Source organism: Plecotus auritus (assembly GCF_963455305.1).
Source record: "Plecotus auritus genome assembly, chromosome: 2".
Lineage (NCBI taxonomy): Eukaryota > Metazoa > Chordata > Mammalia > Chiroptera > Vespertilionidae > Plecotus > Plecotus auritus.
Window position 1 is genome coordinate 34,999,659 of NC_137771.1, and position 15,726 is coordinate 35,015,384.

At 38.4% G+C, this 15,726-nt stretch overlaps 1 protein-coding gene across 26 annotated transcripts in view; it reads right to left on the reverse strand.

The window, feature by feature from the left end:
- Window positions 1-15,726, reverse strand: part of OSBPL9 (oxysterol binding protein like 9) — a gene marked incomplete at its 5' end in the record, with an annotated part of 136,723 nt that overhangs the window by 52,327 nt on the left and 68,670 nt on the right. For 2 of the 26 annotated variants that reach the window (XM_080658038.1, XM_080658037.1), the window contains one exon: window positions 7,461-7,659. The exons of 14 other annotated variants lie outside the window; for them this stretch is intronic. In XM_080658038.1, coding sequence (XP_080514164.1) covers window positions 7,461-7,487 — 27 coding nt within the window. Of the gene's footprint in view, window positions 1-5,979; window positions 6,184-7,330; window positions 7,660-15,726 lie in introns of those variants that run through there. 10 more of the 26 variants (XM_080658040.1, XM_080658034.1, XM_080658051.1 and 7 more) reach the window with 8 other exon arrangements.

Below are 15,726 nucleotides of genomic sequence, written 5' to 3' on the forward strand. Positions count from 1 at the left end.
GAGTGGTTAGGGGGTGATCAGGCTGGCAGGCAGAAGCAGTTAGGGGCAATCAGGAAGGCAGGCAGGCGAGCAGTTGGGAGCCAGCAGTCCTGGATTGTGAGAAGGATGTCCAACTGCCCAGTGGGATCGGGCCTAAACGGGCAGTCAGACATCCCTCGAGGGGTCCCAGACTGGAGAGGGTGCAGGCTGGGCTGAGGGACACCCCCTCCCCCGTGCACGAATTTCGTGCACCGGGCCTCTAGTTTATTTAATAAAGCCATATAAACAGTTCTTGTCAAAACTATATAAAACAAAAACTTGAAGTTTATAAATAAGATGACCAAACATCCTATTTTGTCTGAAATAGTCCCCGTTTCTGCCTGTTGTCTCAGCAAAATTATTAGCAACCTCCTTACTCTAAAAAGTGCCCCAGTTTGGCCAATAAATTATATGGTCTCTCTCTATATAAAGGATATAACTAGCATTTTAGAGATATAAAGGTCTAGAAAGCATATAAATTGCTTAAGAGGTTTCAGAAAGTAGCAAATTACTTAAAATTAAACATGAGTTTATAGACTCTCAATGTACAAAGCAAACAACAGAAATAAAACAGACACCAGAATTCAAGTCAATTAATATTAACTTAGTCCTTACCTTATGCTAGATAAGTGGAGACATGAGTAATAGAGAAGTTACATTTTAAAAAACTATTTTATTCACACAGACACACACTGAAACAAAACACATGAAGCGTATATATTACTCCTGGGGAGTGGGATTGAGGGAACGGGGGAACTTGAGATAGTTCTTTACTTTATACATTCATGTTATCTGATTTTTTTATAAGTATGCATTTATTTTAATTCAAAAGCTTTATGTAAAAAATATTCTGAAACTGCACAGATGATAAATATTTTTAAAAATTTTTTTAGCCCTAGCTGGTTTGGCTCAGTGGAGAGAGCATCGGCCTGTGGACTGGAAAGTCCCAGGTTCGATTCCGGTCAAGGGCACATGCCTGGGTTGTGTGCTCGGTCCCCAGTGTGGGGCATGCAGGAGGCAGCCCATCAGTGATTCTCTCTCATCACTGATGTTTCTCTCTCTCTATCCCTTTCTCTTCCTCTCTGAAATCAATAAAAATATATGAAAAAAATTTTTTAACTTTCAGCTTCCAAAATTATCATCATTATTCTTTTAACATTATCTACAAATGCTAAGGTGTCTTAAGAAAGTAAATTTGGCCAAAACCGGTTTGGCTCAGTGGATAGAGCATCGGCCTGCGGACTGAGGGGTCCCGGGTTCGATTCCGGTCAGGGGCATGTACATTGGTTGCGGGCACATCCCCAGTGGGGGGTGTGCAGGAGGCAGCTGATCGATGTTTCTGGCTCTCTATCCCTCTCCCTTCCTCTCTGTAAAATATCAATAAAATATTTAAAAAAAAAAAAAAAAAGCAAGTAAATTTGGCAATGCTCAAGCTGCTCAGATCCACCTTTTCCAGCAAAATGAAATGTAGCATAATGAATTTATAACATCATTTATAGATAAAGCACAAACTAGTAAAAAAGCATTTAAAAATTAACCATCACCACTATACTAGAATAAATGCTGAGAATGATGGCCAGTAAAACAAAGCAGAATACCTAATTTTCCCCCCACATCCTTCCTGCCAGTAATATAATCATGACTCAACATTCAAAAAGCAAATTCATAAAAAACAAAAATACCTCCTACGTAATTCCCAACAAAGCACTCTCTGACCATGTGATATTGGCAACCAGTCAAAGCTTTTCTTTTCACACGTTAGTTGGTCAGGCTACCAGGAATGTCTTAAAAGTCAGAGGTTAAGTCATTCCAGGATTTAAATGAGCTCTGACTAGCATGTCTTACCAGCATGAGATGGAAAAAAATACATTCTTCCCTCTCCAACCTCAGATTACTGCCTATCATTCACCTTAACAGCATTTTGGAAAGCAAAAAGTCTCAATATTTATAGGGATCCACCAAAAAAACCCCACAAATGTTTTAGGTAAGTTTCCTGAAAATTTGCTCTATGAATAACTAGAAGAAATTCACATTAAACACATAAATCCTTAAACTGAGTATCTTAGTAGTTCAAGTTTTGAAATAACTGCAAAATTCTCATTCATAACATAATCCTTGTTGAAAATCTGATGTTTTTAAGAATAAAACCTCACATATTCCTTTAACAAAACTGGATCTCTCTGTATAGAAAAATATCACATAGAAAAGTAATACCCAAGGGAGCCAAGTGATACACTAATCAGACCAAGGGACACTCAGTCCTAAAGGGCTTTTATCTCACACAAACCAACCAAACAAAACAGCAAAAACAATAACCATGAAATAAAAAGAATAAATTCTATAACTGGTTTGGCATTTATCCTTTAAAAATTATATGCGCCAAAAGTTTCTGTATATCTGATTTTAGCTTCCAGTAAATATCAAACGGAAGGAAACAGTTTCAGTTATTGCTAAAGCTGTTTAAAGTGTAATACAAATTTACCCTGATTTACTTTAATAGATGTCAGAAATCTGTCAAGATGGTCTAAAATACGACCAGAATACATGCCCATGAATACAGGGCTTGTTTTGTTCTCTACTGTATCCCCCTGGCTGGTGCCTGGCTTGTAGCAAGTACTCAATAAAAATGTTAAAAGTGAATGAAATAAGAAATTCTGAAATGTGTTTACTTGTTGGCTTTTAAACAAAAGGTAGCCGAAGTATAAGAAGTTCTTGCAGATCATAAATAGAGTATTCTGAAAAAAACTTATTTAGTTATTAAAAATGCTTTATTTTATAAGTCTGGATATTGAATTTTTAAAGGCTAATTAAAAGTTTTTAAGAAAAACTGAAAAACTGAATAGGAGGCAAGGCATCTTAAGACCTGGCAATGACAACTAACCTGTCCCTCTAAGAACTCATTCTCTCGTGACAAATCTTCTCATGAGCACTGCTTTACACATATTACTCTGGGCTTAGAATTCAGCGTTACAATGATTTATTCAGTAGGAATCTCTTATGATTATGGTATCTTCTGGGCGATTTGGGAAATGCCAAGATGAAATAGATATAGACCCTGCCCTAAGAAGTTTCAAATCTATTAGAGGAGATAAACATCTATCTACAAATAACTGATCCAAGAATGGTAAAATAAGTGTTATGAGAAAGGGACTAAGAGATAACAAGGAGAACGTTAAAGGGGATAAGTAAGGTTTCACAGAGGTAACCTTTTTTGAGTTCAGGATTTGGACAGAGATGGGGAGGGGGGGAAAGTACTATAGCAGTGGGCCCCACTGGAAACAGCATAATGAGATGGGATGTCTGAACTTCTATTTAATGTGACTAGAGAGATGAGGGCAGGGTTAAGGAAACTAACAAGGCATGCTGAAGTACTTGGAAATTAGGAAAGGCAGGGAAGCCTTCATCATCCTAAACCGAAGGAAGAAGGAAGGAAACAATGTTAACCATGGACCAATCAAAGAAGGAGCTACTCAAAGGACACTGTAGGAAACAGCCACTGCTATAAAGCATCAAATCAGAAAAGGAGCAAGATTAAATACTCGCAAAGTTTCTCTCTTTCTTCAATCTTCCGTTGCTGCTTCCCATAGGCTAACCCTAACCAGAAACGAGAGGAAAAAGGATGCCAGGTGACACAGGCTGTAAAGGTCAGCCTCCTGAAGCTGAGAGCAAAGAAAGGCAGAGAATGAATCTGCAGGAAAATGGAGAATAACCAGAAAAGGCAGGTATATTCCCAGACGCAGGGCTAGAATAAGCACAAAGAGAGGCTGGAAAGCAGGATGATGCCAAAATGAGGAACAGTATTCTCTTGGAGAAGTATAAGATGATATTTTTCAGATATAGATGCTGAAACCAGAATTAGCAACTAACCTGGAAAAACTACTGGAGTTTGGGGAGTAAAGTAAGCCATGGACAGAGCAACACCAGAACAGCATCTTGGTTCTCTAACAAAAGAACAGAAGAGCAAGAATCATAGGGCTCTAGTCCTAGCTGTTCTATTCTCTAACTGTGTAACCTTGGGCAAATCACTTGGCTTCTCTGAGTCTATTTCCTCCACTATAGAAATTGGTAGAGGTTGAATTAAAATTCCAAGATCCCTTCCAATTTCGGGATTCTATGAAGTCAGTATCTCCAGATAAACAAGGTGAGTAAATACCTCACCATATTGGAAAAACCTGGGGTCCACTTACTTTTTTTAAAAAGTTCATTTCATTTAAGTAAAGGTAATAAGAACTTAGAGGTTCCAACTGCAGTCAAGTCCTCTGTGGTATGACAAAAAATGTTAAAACAATAATAAACTCTATCATTTAGTGTAACCTTGAAACTGAGTGAGAAAGACTTAATGCAACCAGATTTTAAACCCCAGAATACAGAGAATGCAAAGAAACAACTGAGTAAGCAGAATAACTTGGTTCAATGGCACATTTTGGAAAAAATAAAGTCGCTCAGTCAATAGAGCAAAGCAAAGTTCGTAATTGTGTCTCCTGAAATAAATGAACTCCAATGTAGAAAGGACAAGTTTGGGTCAGTCTTTCCCCCTGACCCCCTCTCTCTCACATGTGCAGGCACACAAACTCAGCAACCACTACTATTCCTTTGTGATACAAATATTCATTGAATATCTGTTGTGTGCCAGGTACTATCATCACTTTTAAAGGATATCTTTAAGGACACTACAGATTAATAGCAAATATAATTAATCATTACCTAAACTTCTGGAATGAGCTCAAAATTCACCCCTTCCAATTAGTCTCCCCTACTTCTCTAGTTAGCAACAAACTTTTTCCTATGATACTGTCACAGAATCAATTTGTGCTAGCACTGCTATTAGCATTCTTTCAACTATATTAGAGGTCATATAAACTGAGGGGGTGGGCAGCATAGCTGCGAATCTGCTCACCATTTATAGCATAGTTTTTAAACATTTTTTCCAATCTTGTCTCTCAGGTGTGGCAGCCACTAGGGAGCTTGGTGACGTAGGAAACATCTTTTTTAAAATATATATATATTTTTATTGATTTCAGAGAGGAAGGGCGACTTAGGAAACATTTCTAACTTACAGGCATAAACCTAATTCCAGTACAACTGAGCCAAATGATCAAAATATATAACTTCATTTGCACACTTAGGAAATGAAGTTATATATTTTGATCATTTAAAAAGCACTGAGTACTATGTGCCAAGCACTGGACTAAGGACAAAGGCCATGGGGATACAAAGAGGAATAAGGACCTCTGGTCTCTAGGAGATTGGAGTATAATATAAGTATCAGATATGTGAACAAAAAATGTAGAGTGCAATCTAGTGAAGGATGTAATATGGAGATATGAACAAGTGCTGCTGTAGCACACAAAGGTAATTCTAACTTGCTATGCCTGACGAAAAACAAGAAAAAGTAACAAAGAAAAAATAAAGGAAGAACTGGAGATTTTATCACTTGACACAATTCTGTGCAATTATAATTCTAAGTAGAAGGGAAAGGCTGTGAAAAGACAAAAGAGCTATGAAAGGCTTTGGCATGTCCTAAATAATGATACTCGGCTTTGTTGTATTTTCAGCCTAAGAACTATTCCTTAAAATGTAATCTTTGTTTAAATGTTCCTAAATATAATTTTAGGTTAAGTACATTACAGTAATCATAAAAACTGTCTTCTTCTATAGAATCCCCTTAAGTATCAGTTAGTTTAGATACTGATAAAACTTGACATCTCTCTGGGGTCATTCTAGAATTTACTTTTAGAATAAAAGTCTGATATCCCCTTTCTCAAGCAATAGACTGCAAACCATGCAACCGCCAGATTTTCCAATCGGCAGAATATGTTAGTATCATAATGCCCTTTCTGGCTGAACCAAATTTACAATGAACTAAATTCTCTGCTGATCTTCATTTCAATTGTGGATAGCTAAGTGGTTAGATTATCACACCAAACACAATCTTTTCACATTAAAAAAAACAACACATACCATCCAGAACTTTAGAAGTATCAAAATGGATGTGACCAGAACCTTTGCAGCCTAGTGTTATTGAGGAGCACTTGATAATGTCATCTCTGTGAAAACCAATCTCAAGACAGTCTGGAAACAGATCCAGCTTCTGTTACCTCTCGTTTCCCATTTAAGGCTCTCAGACCAAAAATCTGATTTTTAGTGGTTTATATCTTCTCTGTGCTAGAAAAGGTAATATGATATCTTTATTTTAGTTGTCTCTTGCTGGACTGCACAAAAAGTGAAAAAAAATTTTAATTAAGTAAAAGCAAATGAGATGTTAACATTATTCATTAAAGGGCTTTATCACCTACTCAGTTCAATACAGGCAATATACTGAGAGATGATGATTCAGATAGTGGATGAGAATTTCCAAGTTAAAGTTCACTACAAAGGCTCTTAAAACTGCAACTACTATTAAAAGATTCCTCCCAGCCCTAACCGGTTTGGCTCAGTGGATAGAGCGTCGGCCTGCGGACTCAAGGGTCCCAGGTTCGATTCCGGTCAAGGACATGTATGTACCTTGGTTGCGGGCATATCCCCAGTGGGGGGTATGCAGGAGGCAGCTGATCGATGTTTCTAACTCTCTGTCCCTCTCCCTTCCTCTCTGTAAAAAATCAATAAAACATATTTAAAAAAATAAAAAAATAAAAGATTCCTCCCAGTTTCTCCACTGAAACTAGGAAAATAATTACTTGATTTTTAATTCCCTACATAGCTCAACAAGCAAAACCACGTTACTTCAAATTAGCAAAAAGTTCAATACATCTCTCACTGATTCATAGCAAAATAGAGTATGAACGCTGCAAAAAAATACATGATTCCAAACATGCTTCCTAGTCTATTCATTATACTTAACTTTCCATAACTAAGCTGTGCCGAGAACCTAAACTTAGCGCCACGCAACTATTCCAAAGCTTTCAATATTTTAGCACAAGCTACTCAAAAAGCATAAAACCCTCCCTCCCCCCACACACATACTCACAAATAACACCCATAATCATTACACAACCCAAAAACTGGGCCAGGTAAGAACACAATGCCAAAAATAAAACAGAAAATGGCCTGCAATTGGAGATTCCATTAATGGGCTACTGGTCAAATTAGAGACAGCTTAACTTTTGTGTTTAAAATAACTATCTTCAGACAGCGTTCGAAAGAAGAGTTCCAAGAAATGAATAGAAAAAGAGAAGATTTTCTCCACTCTGGTTTGGTGGCGAATGACTTGGTGGAACAAGAGGCCCCTAGCCTCAGCCTCCAACTCATGCGGGTGAGGAAGTGAGAGCTCCCCAGGAAGAGAGGGCCTGGACGGCCACGTCGTCCTACTCACCCCCGAGGGCAGCGGGAAGGAGGCAGGGAGAAAGCGACTTTCGCGCCCACGGCCCCGGGCAGACAGCAGGGACCCCGGGGACTCAGGGATGAGGGCCGGCCCCTCTCCCAGACCCTCGCGGTCTACTCACTCCGCAACTGGCCAGCAAGAAAGCCATTCGCCAAGGCCCCCGCCCTCGGTGCCTGCAGGGAGGGAGCCGGGGCCGCTTCCCAGCACCCCTCTGCTCCCCCCTCTCAGCTCGCAGGGCTGCGGTGCAGTCAGTGCGGCCAAGTCCAGCCGGTCCCCCGGGACACCCCTTCACCCCTACCCCTGCCCCGTCCCGCCCCGCTCGGCCTAGGGGCTGCCCCGATTGGCTGGGCCTGTCCGCTCATGGCAAAGAGACCCCTGGCGATTGGCCATGAGTCACCTACTATAGGGAGGTAAGAGGCTGACTATTGGTTAGGCCAGTGGTCGGCAAACTGTGGCTCGCGAGCCACATGTGGCTCTTTTGCCCCTTGAGTGTGGCTCTTTCACAAAATACCACGGCCTGGGCGAGTCTATTTTGAAGAAGTGGCATTAGAAGAAGTTTAAGTTTAAAAAATTTGGCTCTCAAAATAAATTTCAATCGTTGTACTGTTGATATTTGGCTCTGTTGACTAATGAGTTTGCCGACCACTGGGTTAGGCTAATTTTGGGAGCAGCAGGAGAGCCGGCCACCAGCGGGTGGGCACCCGGAGGGCCGGGCTTTTGGCTCCCCGGCCCGCCCAGACCCCACCGGGCCAGGGGCCGCCACGCCCACGCCTCGCGACAGGCGACTGCCGCCCCCAAGAAAGGGCCGTCAACACCGGAGAGAGCTCAGCTAGGCGATTCCTATAGAGTGGCGACTAAGTGAGGACCCGATCACAGACGTAAACATGCTTTACACCCATTTGGAGGCGGTTTCTAGCATACCACCTCCAAATATTTGGTCAGCTGTGGAGCGAAGTTTCATCTTGATAACTGCCTTGCTTACTTCCGGAAAGTTGTTTGTTTCGCGTGCCCGGGAAGGCTGAAGAGGGGGAGGGAGAGAGGGGAGGAGGAGACACTATCGTAAACAAAAGCATAGGCCTGCTGTTGTGCTACAGCTCCATAAGGAATCTAGGTGGCTTGTGAAGATGCTTCAGGAATCCAAAGGTTTTAACTTCAAGTTAGGTCAAAAGTTCAGACCTGGACAGAAAAGTATCCATCCAAAATGCAGAAAATTATCCATCTAAAATGCAGGAAGTCACAGACATAAATCCGTAACTTATTGGAGGACAATCTTCTTTACTGCTCTTACTATTTTTCCTTATGGCTATTTATATATACCTGTAACTCTATTAAACTCCTAAGTGTCTAATAAATTGTGCTCTACTGGTACCCCCTACAACAACTAGCATAGCACAAATTGCACAAAAGGCTCAATAAATGCTTGCTGAACTCTGTGTTAAAGATACTTTGTTTTATGTAAGTTTTTTTCAAAATGTTCATTATCAAAAACACTCCCTTCTTCCTGCATGCAGTCTTCAAAAGTCTGGTCTTCTTCCACAGTTCCTTATCTCAGTAAACGAAAACCACTACCATCCATTCTAATATGCTAACCATAAACCAAGCATCCCTTACCACCTTCCTCATTTCACATTCAACCCATCACCAAGTACTGTCATTTTTACCTCCTAAATACTTTATCAGTTCTGTCTACATTTCTCCATCAACAACACACAATTACAGGTGCAGGCTGCTTGCAATAATCTTAGTAAAGTCTTCCTGAATCTACCCTAGCTCCTCCAATTTCATTACACCCTCAACACCCCAAGACCCCAGTTAAAGAACTTCAACTGCTTTTCACTGTGCTTAGGATACAGGCTAGTCTTCAATGGCCTACAAGGTTTAGCCCCAACTGCCTGCCTGCTCCATCTTATACCTTCCACTCCCTCATTTTGTAAATCCTCACACAAGGATATTTCCCCCCCCATTGATTTCAGAGAGAATGCAAGGGAGAGGGAGAGACAGAGAGAAACATCAATGTGAGAGAGACATATTGATTGGTTGCTTCCTGCATGCACCCGGCCGGGGAACCTGCAACCTAGGTATGTGCCCTTGATTGGCATCAAACCCAGGACCCTTCTGTCTGTGGGCTGATGCTATATCTACTGAGCCAAACCGACTAGGGCTCCACTCCCTCATTTTCTGTACTTCACACAATGACCCTTTTCAAGTTTCCACAATTTTTCCAACCTCAAGACCTTGGCACATGCTTTTATTTCTGTCTTTTACACTTTTCCCCTTGACACCAATCCCAACCTTCACTTAATTTACTTCTACTCATCATCATCTCCTCCCTGCCTATGTGAATTCTTCCTATTATGTTCTCATAGCCCAAGCAACTCTCCTATGTGAATTCTTCCTATTATGTTCTCATAGCCCAAGCAACTCTCCAGTGTTTCTGAAACTTATCACAGCTATTTTACATGTATTTGAGTTATTCCTTTTTAACTTCATTGAATTTGAATACAATAAAATGCATCCATTTTAGATGTACAATTCAATATATTTTGGTAAGTATATGCACACATGTAACCATCAAGTAAGACATAGAACATTTCCATCATCATGAAATTTCCCAGTGCTTCTTAAGCAGTCAATCCCTCCAAACACTGTTCTGCTTTCTATTTGCATTATTCTTTAAAAAAAAATTTTGTTCAATTTACTTAAACTAAAAAAAAGAAAACATTTCACACATTTCTCCCACCTGTCCCCACTCCCATCTCTTGCAACCACCAATTTATTTTCTGTATCTATGAGCTTGTTAGTTTTTTTTTAATTTAGTCTATCTCTGTGACTTATTTCACTTAGCATAATGCTCTCCAGGTCAATCCATATTGTCTCAGTGACAAGATTTCATTCTTTTTTGTGGTTAAATAATATTCTGTATTGTGTGTGTGTGTATTACAATTTCTTTATCCATTTATCCATCAATAGACACTTAGGTATTTTCCATATCGTGGCTATTGTAAATAATGCTGCAATGAACATGGGGGTGCATTTTTTAAATTAGTGTTTTTGTTTTCTTCAGATAAATATCCAGAAGTGAAATTACTGAATCATATGGAGGTTCTATATTTAATTTTTAAGGAACCGCCATACTGTTTTCCATAGTGGTTGCACAACAGTGCACAAGAGATCCCTTATCTCCACAACCTCACCAACGTTTGTTATTTGTTTTTAAATAATTCTAACCATGCTAACAAGTGTGAATTGATCTCTCACTGTGGTTTGGATTTGCATTTCCCAGATCTTTAACAATGTTGAGCATCTTTTCATGTATCTGGTGGCTATCTGTATGTCTTCTCTGGAAAAATATCTATTCAGACTTAATGCCCATTTTTAATCAGGTTATTTGTTTTATTTCCATTATTCTTTGATAAATGTTTATTCACCAACAGACTGTAAGCTCAATGAGGCGAGGATCTACGTATCTGATTCTGTTAAGCATCATATCCTCAGTTATTTAGCCAAATGCCTGGATCTCATATGGGAATAGATTCTGAAAATAAATAATTCTGTGATAAATATTAAACTATAAACAGTAATGTAGAAAAAAACATTCATTTTGCCAGATGGACATGGTCAATATCCAACAACTTACAATGACACCCTTTTAAATTTTCTTTAGTATCTGCTTTTCTAGCAGCTAATTTTGTACCTGAGCAGGCCAAAGGACTTAATTCAATATTAGCTGACCACACAGTTCTCCAGGCCAGGGGAAAAAAGCCTACATCTCTAATTCTGTCTATGTATTGTATTGTTTGACCCTTATATAAGAGACAAGAGTACTTATTTATATAACTCTTGCTTAGCAGTTCTTTCATGTGCTTAGTTAGGCCTTATCTCCCCAACTAGACAGAAAGACCTATGGGGTAGGTCATCAAGGACTTTGTATTTAACAGTGTCTTTCCAAGTGTTATTTTTTGTTAAAGTATCCTCCAAATCTTCCATCACCACCATCATAGGTGACTAGTTTCTAAATCTAATGCACTGTCATTTTGACAGTTTAATGTAAATAGTTGAGTAAAAATTTAATTGGATAATTTAGATACAATTTTCATCAGTTTTTTATTGATAGGTTTAAGTGTTAAGATTAAGGGTAATGATGATGGAGAATATGATTTATGACAAGTCTCTTAATGAGTTTTCTTCAATTACATATATATTTAAAGAGGTCACAGCTAGAGTCCACAGTTTAATACTAGAGATAACTATTTGTTATAGATATATAGTTCTCATTTTCTTAATCCTTGTGTAAAGTTAGTGTACATAAAAGATGTAGCATTTATAATGAAGAGTAATTACACAATACAAGTCAAATTTACTGATTTTATTCCAAGAAACTGTAGGACTTCTAAGCAAATTTGGGAACTCCATATTTTTAAAGAAATCTACAAGTTATTTTAGAAGAAAGTTAAGTGACCAATGCCTTAAACCCATATATGACAACTGAATACCTACTCATGTATCAAAGGATCTTCAATACTTATTTTTGAACTACATAACCAAATGATTAAATTAAATTGGCACTTATTATTGTTGCTGTTCAAGATGAAGAACAGACTATGGTGATCAAGTACAAAAAAAAACCCACCAAAAACAATCATACTGTACACCCACCTTAAACTTCTATAGTTTTAAAGATGCAAAGAACATTTTATACAGAACTCAAGTATTATGTACTACTTTCAAAAATATTATTTCGGCCAGAGTCCACTAATGTTTACCTAAAATCACATCCTCCTCTTATGTCATCTCAGATATAGATGACAAATATTTTTGATAGAAATAGGAGAAAAAAAAAGAAACAATAGATTTTTTAAAAAATTATAGTTTCCCTAGGAATTTGCCTAGCAACTCAGGCCAAATGATTGGAGCAGGTAACATTAAAAGACAACTCTTGGTCCTGGCCAGTGTGGTCCAGTGGTTTAGCATCGACCTATGAACCAGGTCATGGTTCAATTCCTGGTCAGGGCACATGCCAGGGTTGTGAGCCTAATCCCCAGTACAGAGTATGCAGGAGGCAGCCAATCAATGCTTCTCCCTCATTATTGATGATTCTATCTCTCTCTCCCTCTCTCTCCCTCTCTGAAAACAATAAAAATATATTTTAAAAATACTTCATAAAAAAAAAAGACAACTCTTGGAAGCAGTATATGCAGCTCCATTATTTTGTCTGATCAATAACCAGAAGTCTGAAAATTAAAGTCAGCCAACAAGTGTCCATGTAGAAACTTTGGCCAGATGGAATAAATAAACTACTTAGCATATGGTAGAAGCAGTCCCTACCTTATGATCAAGTCCACCATGTTCCAAAAGTTTGTAAATAATTTGCAATTCTCAATACATTATCGAACAAAAAAATATTTGTTCAAGGTTAGGAATAAACACCACACAATGGCTATGATAGTGTACAGTATTGCCTTGTTTACCACTGTATCTTTAGCATAAGTGTCTGTTTCATGAATGAAATTCCAGGTACCATGCTATAAAAAGAGCCACATAAAAAGGTTGAAAATGGCTAGTCTCGCAAGCAGAACAAAGAAAGTGTAGAGGCAGAAGGCCGATGTTTTTCTATGTGAACCTTTCAGCACCACTCAATTTTAAAAATTATATTAGATAGGTACTGTTGCCCCAATTTTTACAAGTAAGATCTGCATTAGTCACTCAACTTTCTTCTGAAACAACTTATACACTTTATTAAAAGCACATGAGTTGACAAATTTCGTTAGAAGTACACAGCTCCTTGCCATAAGGTGGGTGAAATGACTGTATTGCATAATTACTCTTCATTGTAAATGCTCTAGCTTTTATGCATTCTAACTTCACATTAGAATTAGAAAGTTAACAAAGGAAAGCTATGCATTCATCTCTAAAGAAAGGGTATGGGAAAAGCTATTGTTTTTATTTTATATATTTCTATATAGTTTAACAATTTTAAAAAGCACAACTTATGTCACTATTATAGTCTTTAAAAATTCAATCCTCGTTATTATCTTTATCCTCTATATTAGACTGAGCCCTGTAAAGGCAAGGACAATATGTCATTTATTCACAATGATATCCTCTACAACTATAATAGTGCATGGAACACATGAAGTGTTTGATAAATATTTACCAAATAAATAACTTTTCTGAAACATATTCTCTTTATGTTCGGAATTGAACATGCACTTTATTTTTATAAAGAGAAGGTAAGAAAATACGTAAGTCCTAAAAGATTTCCATAAAAAGACACAGTTAAAATAAATTTCTGGCAGTTAAAGGAATAATCTTTAGCTTCTATAACACTGTGCCATCTGTGTAGTTGTTTCCCAATGTTTGAGATAGGTGTTCCACTACCAGTACAATAGAATTAATTTAAAAAATGAATCCTAGACTCCTAAGTTATAATTTAGGAGTCATAAATTTTACTGTTTTCAGTAATAACAACAACATTGGCAATAGCCTTTAGAAGAATTTTCCTTTGTTATAGTAGATCCAAATAACTGGCTACATCTCCAAACCCCTTTACTTGTGAAAGAGGTGACACATCTATATTGTAGTCATTTCCTCTGGGACAAAAGAGCCTCAAGGGAGAAAAACAAAACATATCTATTTTTCTACATGATACAAAAATAACTGAGGCCAGGGAAACAATACAATGGTACTAAACAGATATGTGCATATTGAAAAATTGGAAATATATGTTCAAAAGCTAATCTTCAGGCCTAGCTGGTTTAGCTCAGTGGATAGAGTGTCAGCCTGTGGACTGAAGGGTCCTGGGTCCGACTCTGGTCAAGGGCACATAACCAGGTTGTGGGCTCGATCTCCAGGGTAGGGTGTGCAGGAGGCAGCCTATCAATAATTTTCTCTCTCTGGGGAAGCATAGACTTGGTTGGAAAGTTTGTAAGGATATTCCGAGAAAAGGGAAGTGTGCGGAAGGCCGCCCACACTGTTGATCGGAATTCCGACTTAGGAGTGGCGAAGTCGGCGCCCCTAATTATTTCTTGACCTTTCCAAACAAGTCTGTGCACGTGCTGACCCCCAGGTGTTTACTGGAATCCTTATGCTTAATCTTTGGGTGTCCTTGCTTAAAGGACACTACAAACACATGTGCCCTCCCAATATTACTTATCCTACTGATTGTACCTAAACGCTAAACTTTACCTCAAACCGCTGCTACAATAAAAGCCTAATGAGGCAGGCAATTGGGGCTGTCTGGTTCCTTTAGCCAGGGAGTCCCTTAGCCCTCTCTTTCACAGCAAACGTCGTGTCAGAGTAATCCATTCATTTGTCGCTCACGGTCTGCTGGTCAGCTCTGGCATCTCTCATCATTGATGTTTCTATCTCCCTCCCCCTCTCCCTTCTTCTCTGAAATCAATAAAAATATTTTTTTTAAAAAAAGCTAATCTTCAGTGAAGTAGCATAACACCCAAGAAGAATACTAAAATTTTTTTATTAATCTTAGTTATCCAGTTAGACAAACAGCCATTATAGAAAAGAGGATAGAATCAAGGTCCTAATACTAACGACTAATTTCTTAGCTAGTCTCCTAAACTGCACACTAAATACTAAATTTGTGTTTGTCTATAATAAAAGTTTGACAGATATGTAATTATCATACAGAAGTATCTCATATTTTCTAAAGTTTCAGAATGGCTCTATTGTTTTCCCAGCCTTGATAATGATTTGAAATCTGAAGTCTAACACATCTCCTTTATGGATAATGATGTTTTATCTACAGTTTCAATGGCATTTCTGATGAGATTTCTACTAGCGCTACTATTCCCCTCAGCCATATTCTTTTTTTTTTTTTTTAATATATTTTATTGATTTTTTACAGAGAGGAAGGGAGAGGGATAGATAGCTAGAAACATCGATGAGAGAGAAACATCGACCAGCTGCCTCCTGCACACCCCCTACTGGGGATATGCCTGCAACCAAGGTACATGCCCTTGACCGGAATCAAACCCGGGACCTCTCAGTCCGCAGGCCGACGCTCTATCCACTGAGCCAAACCAGTCAGGGCACCTCAGCCATATTCTTATACAAGGTATCATGCCCTTGCTCTCTAGGAACTTGAGATCGAAGCCAATGGATAGTGAACAAATAGTAAAGAGCAAAAACTATACAATTACAATGAAGTTCCAATTTGATAGCCACCTAAGATACAATTTACGGTGGCCTACGTAAATTTATTTATATGGGACAATTATAGCCCAATTTCTTGACCCAAAGAATAATTACAGAAGCCATTTAGTATAAAAAAAATTTTAAATAGCATTTCACTTACAGCATAAAAGTAAAAAACTTAAAGGTCTATACTACTCAATTAGACATCTACATGAGTGTTTTCAAACTAAGATCTA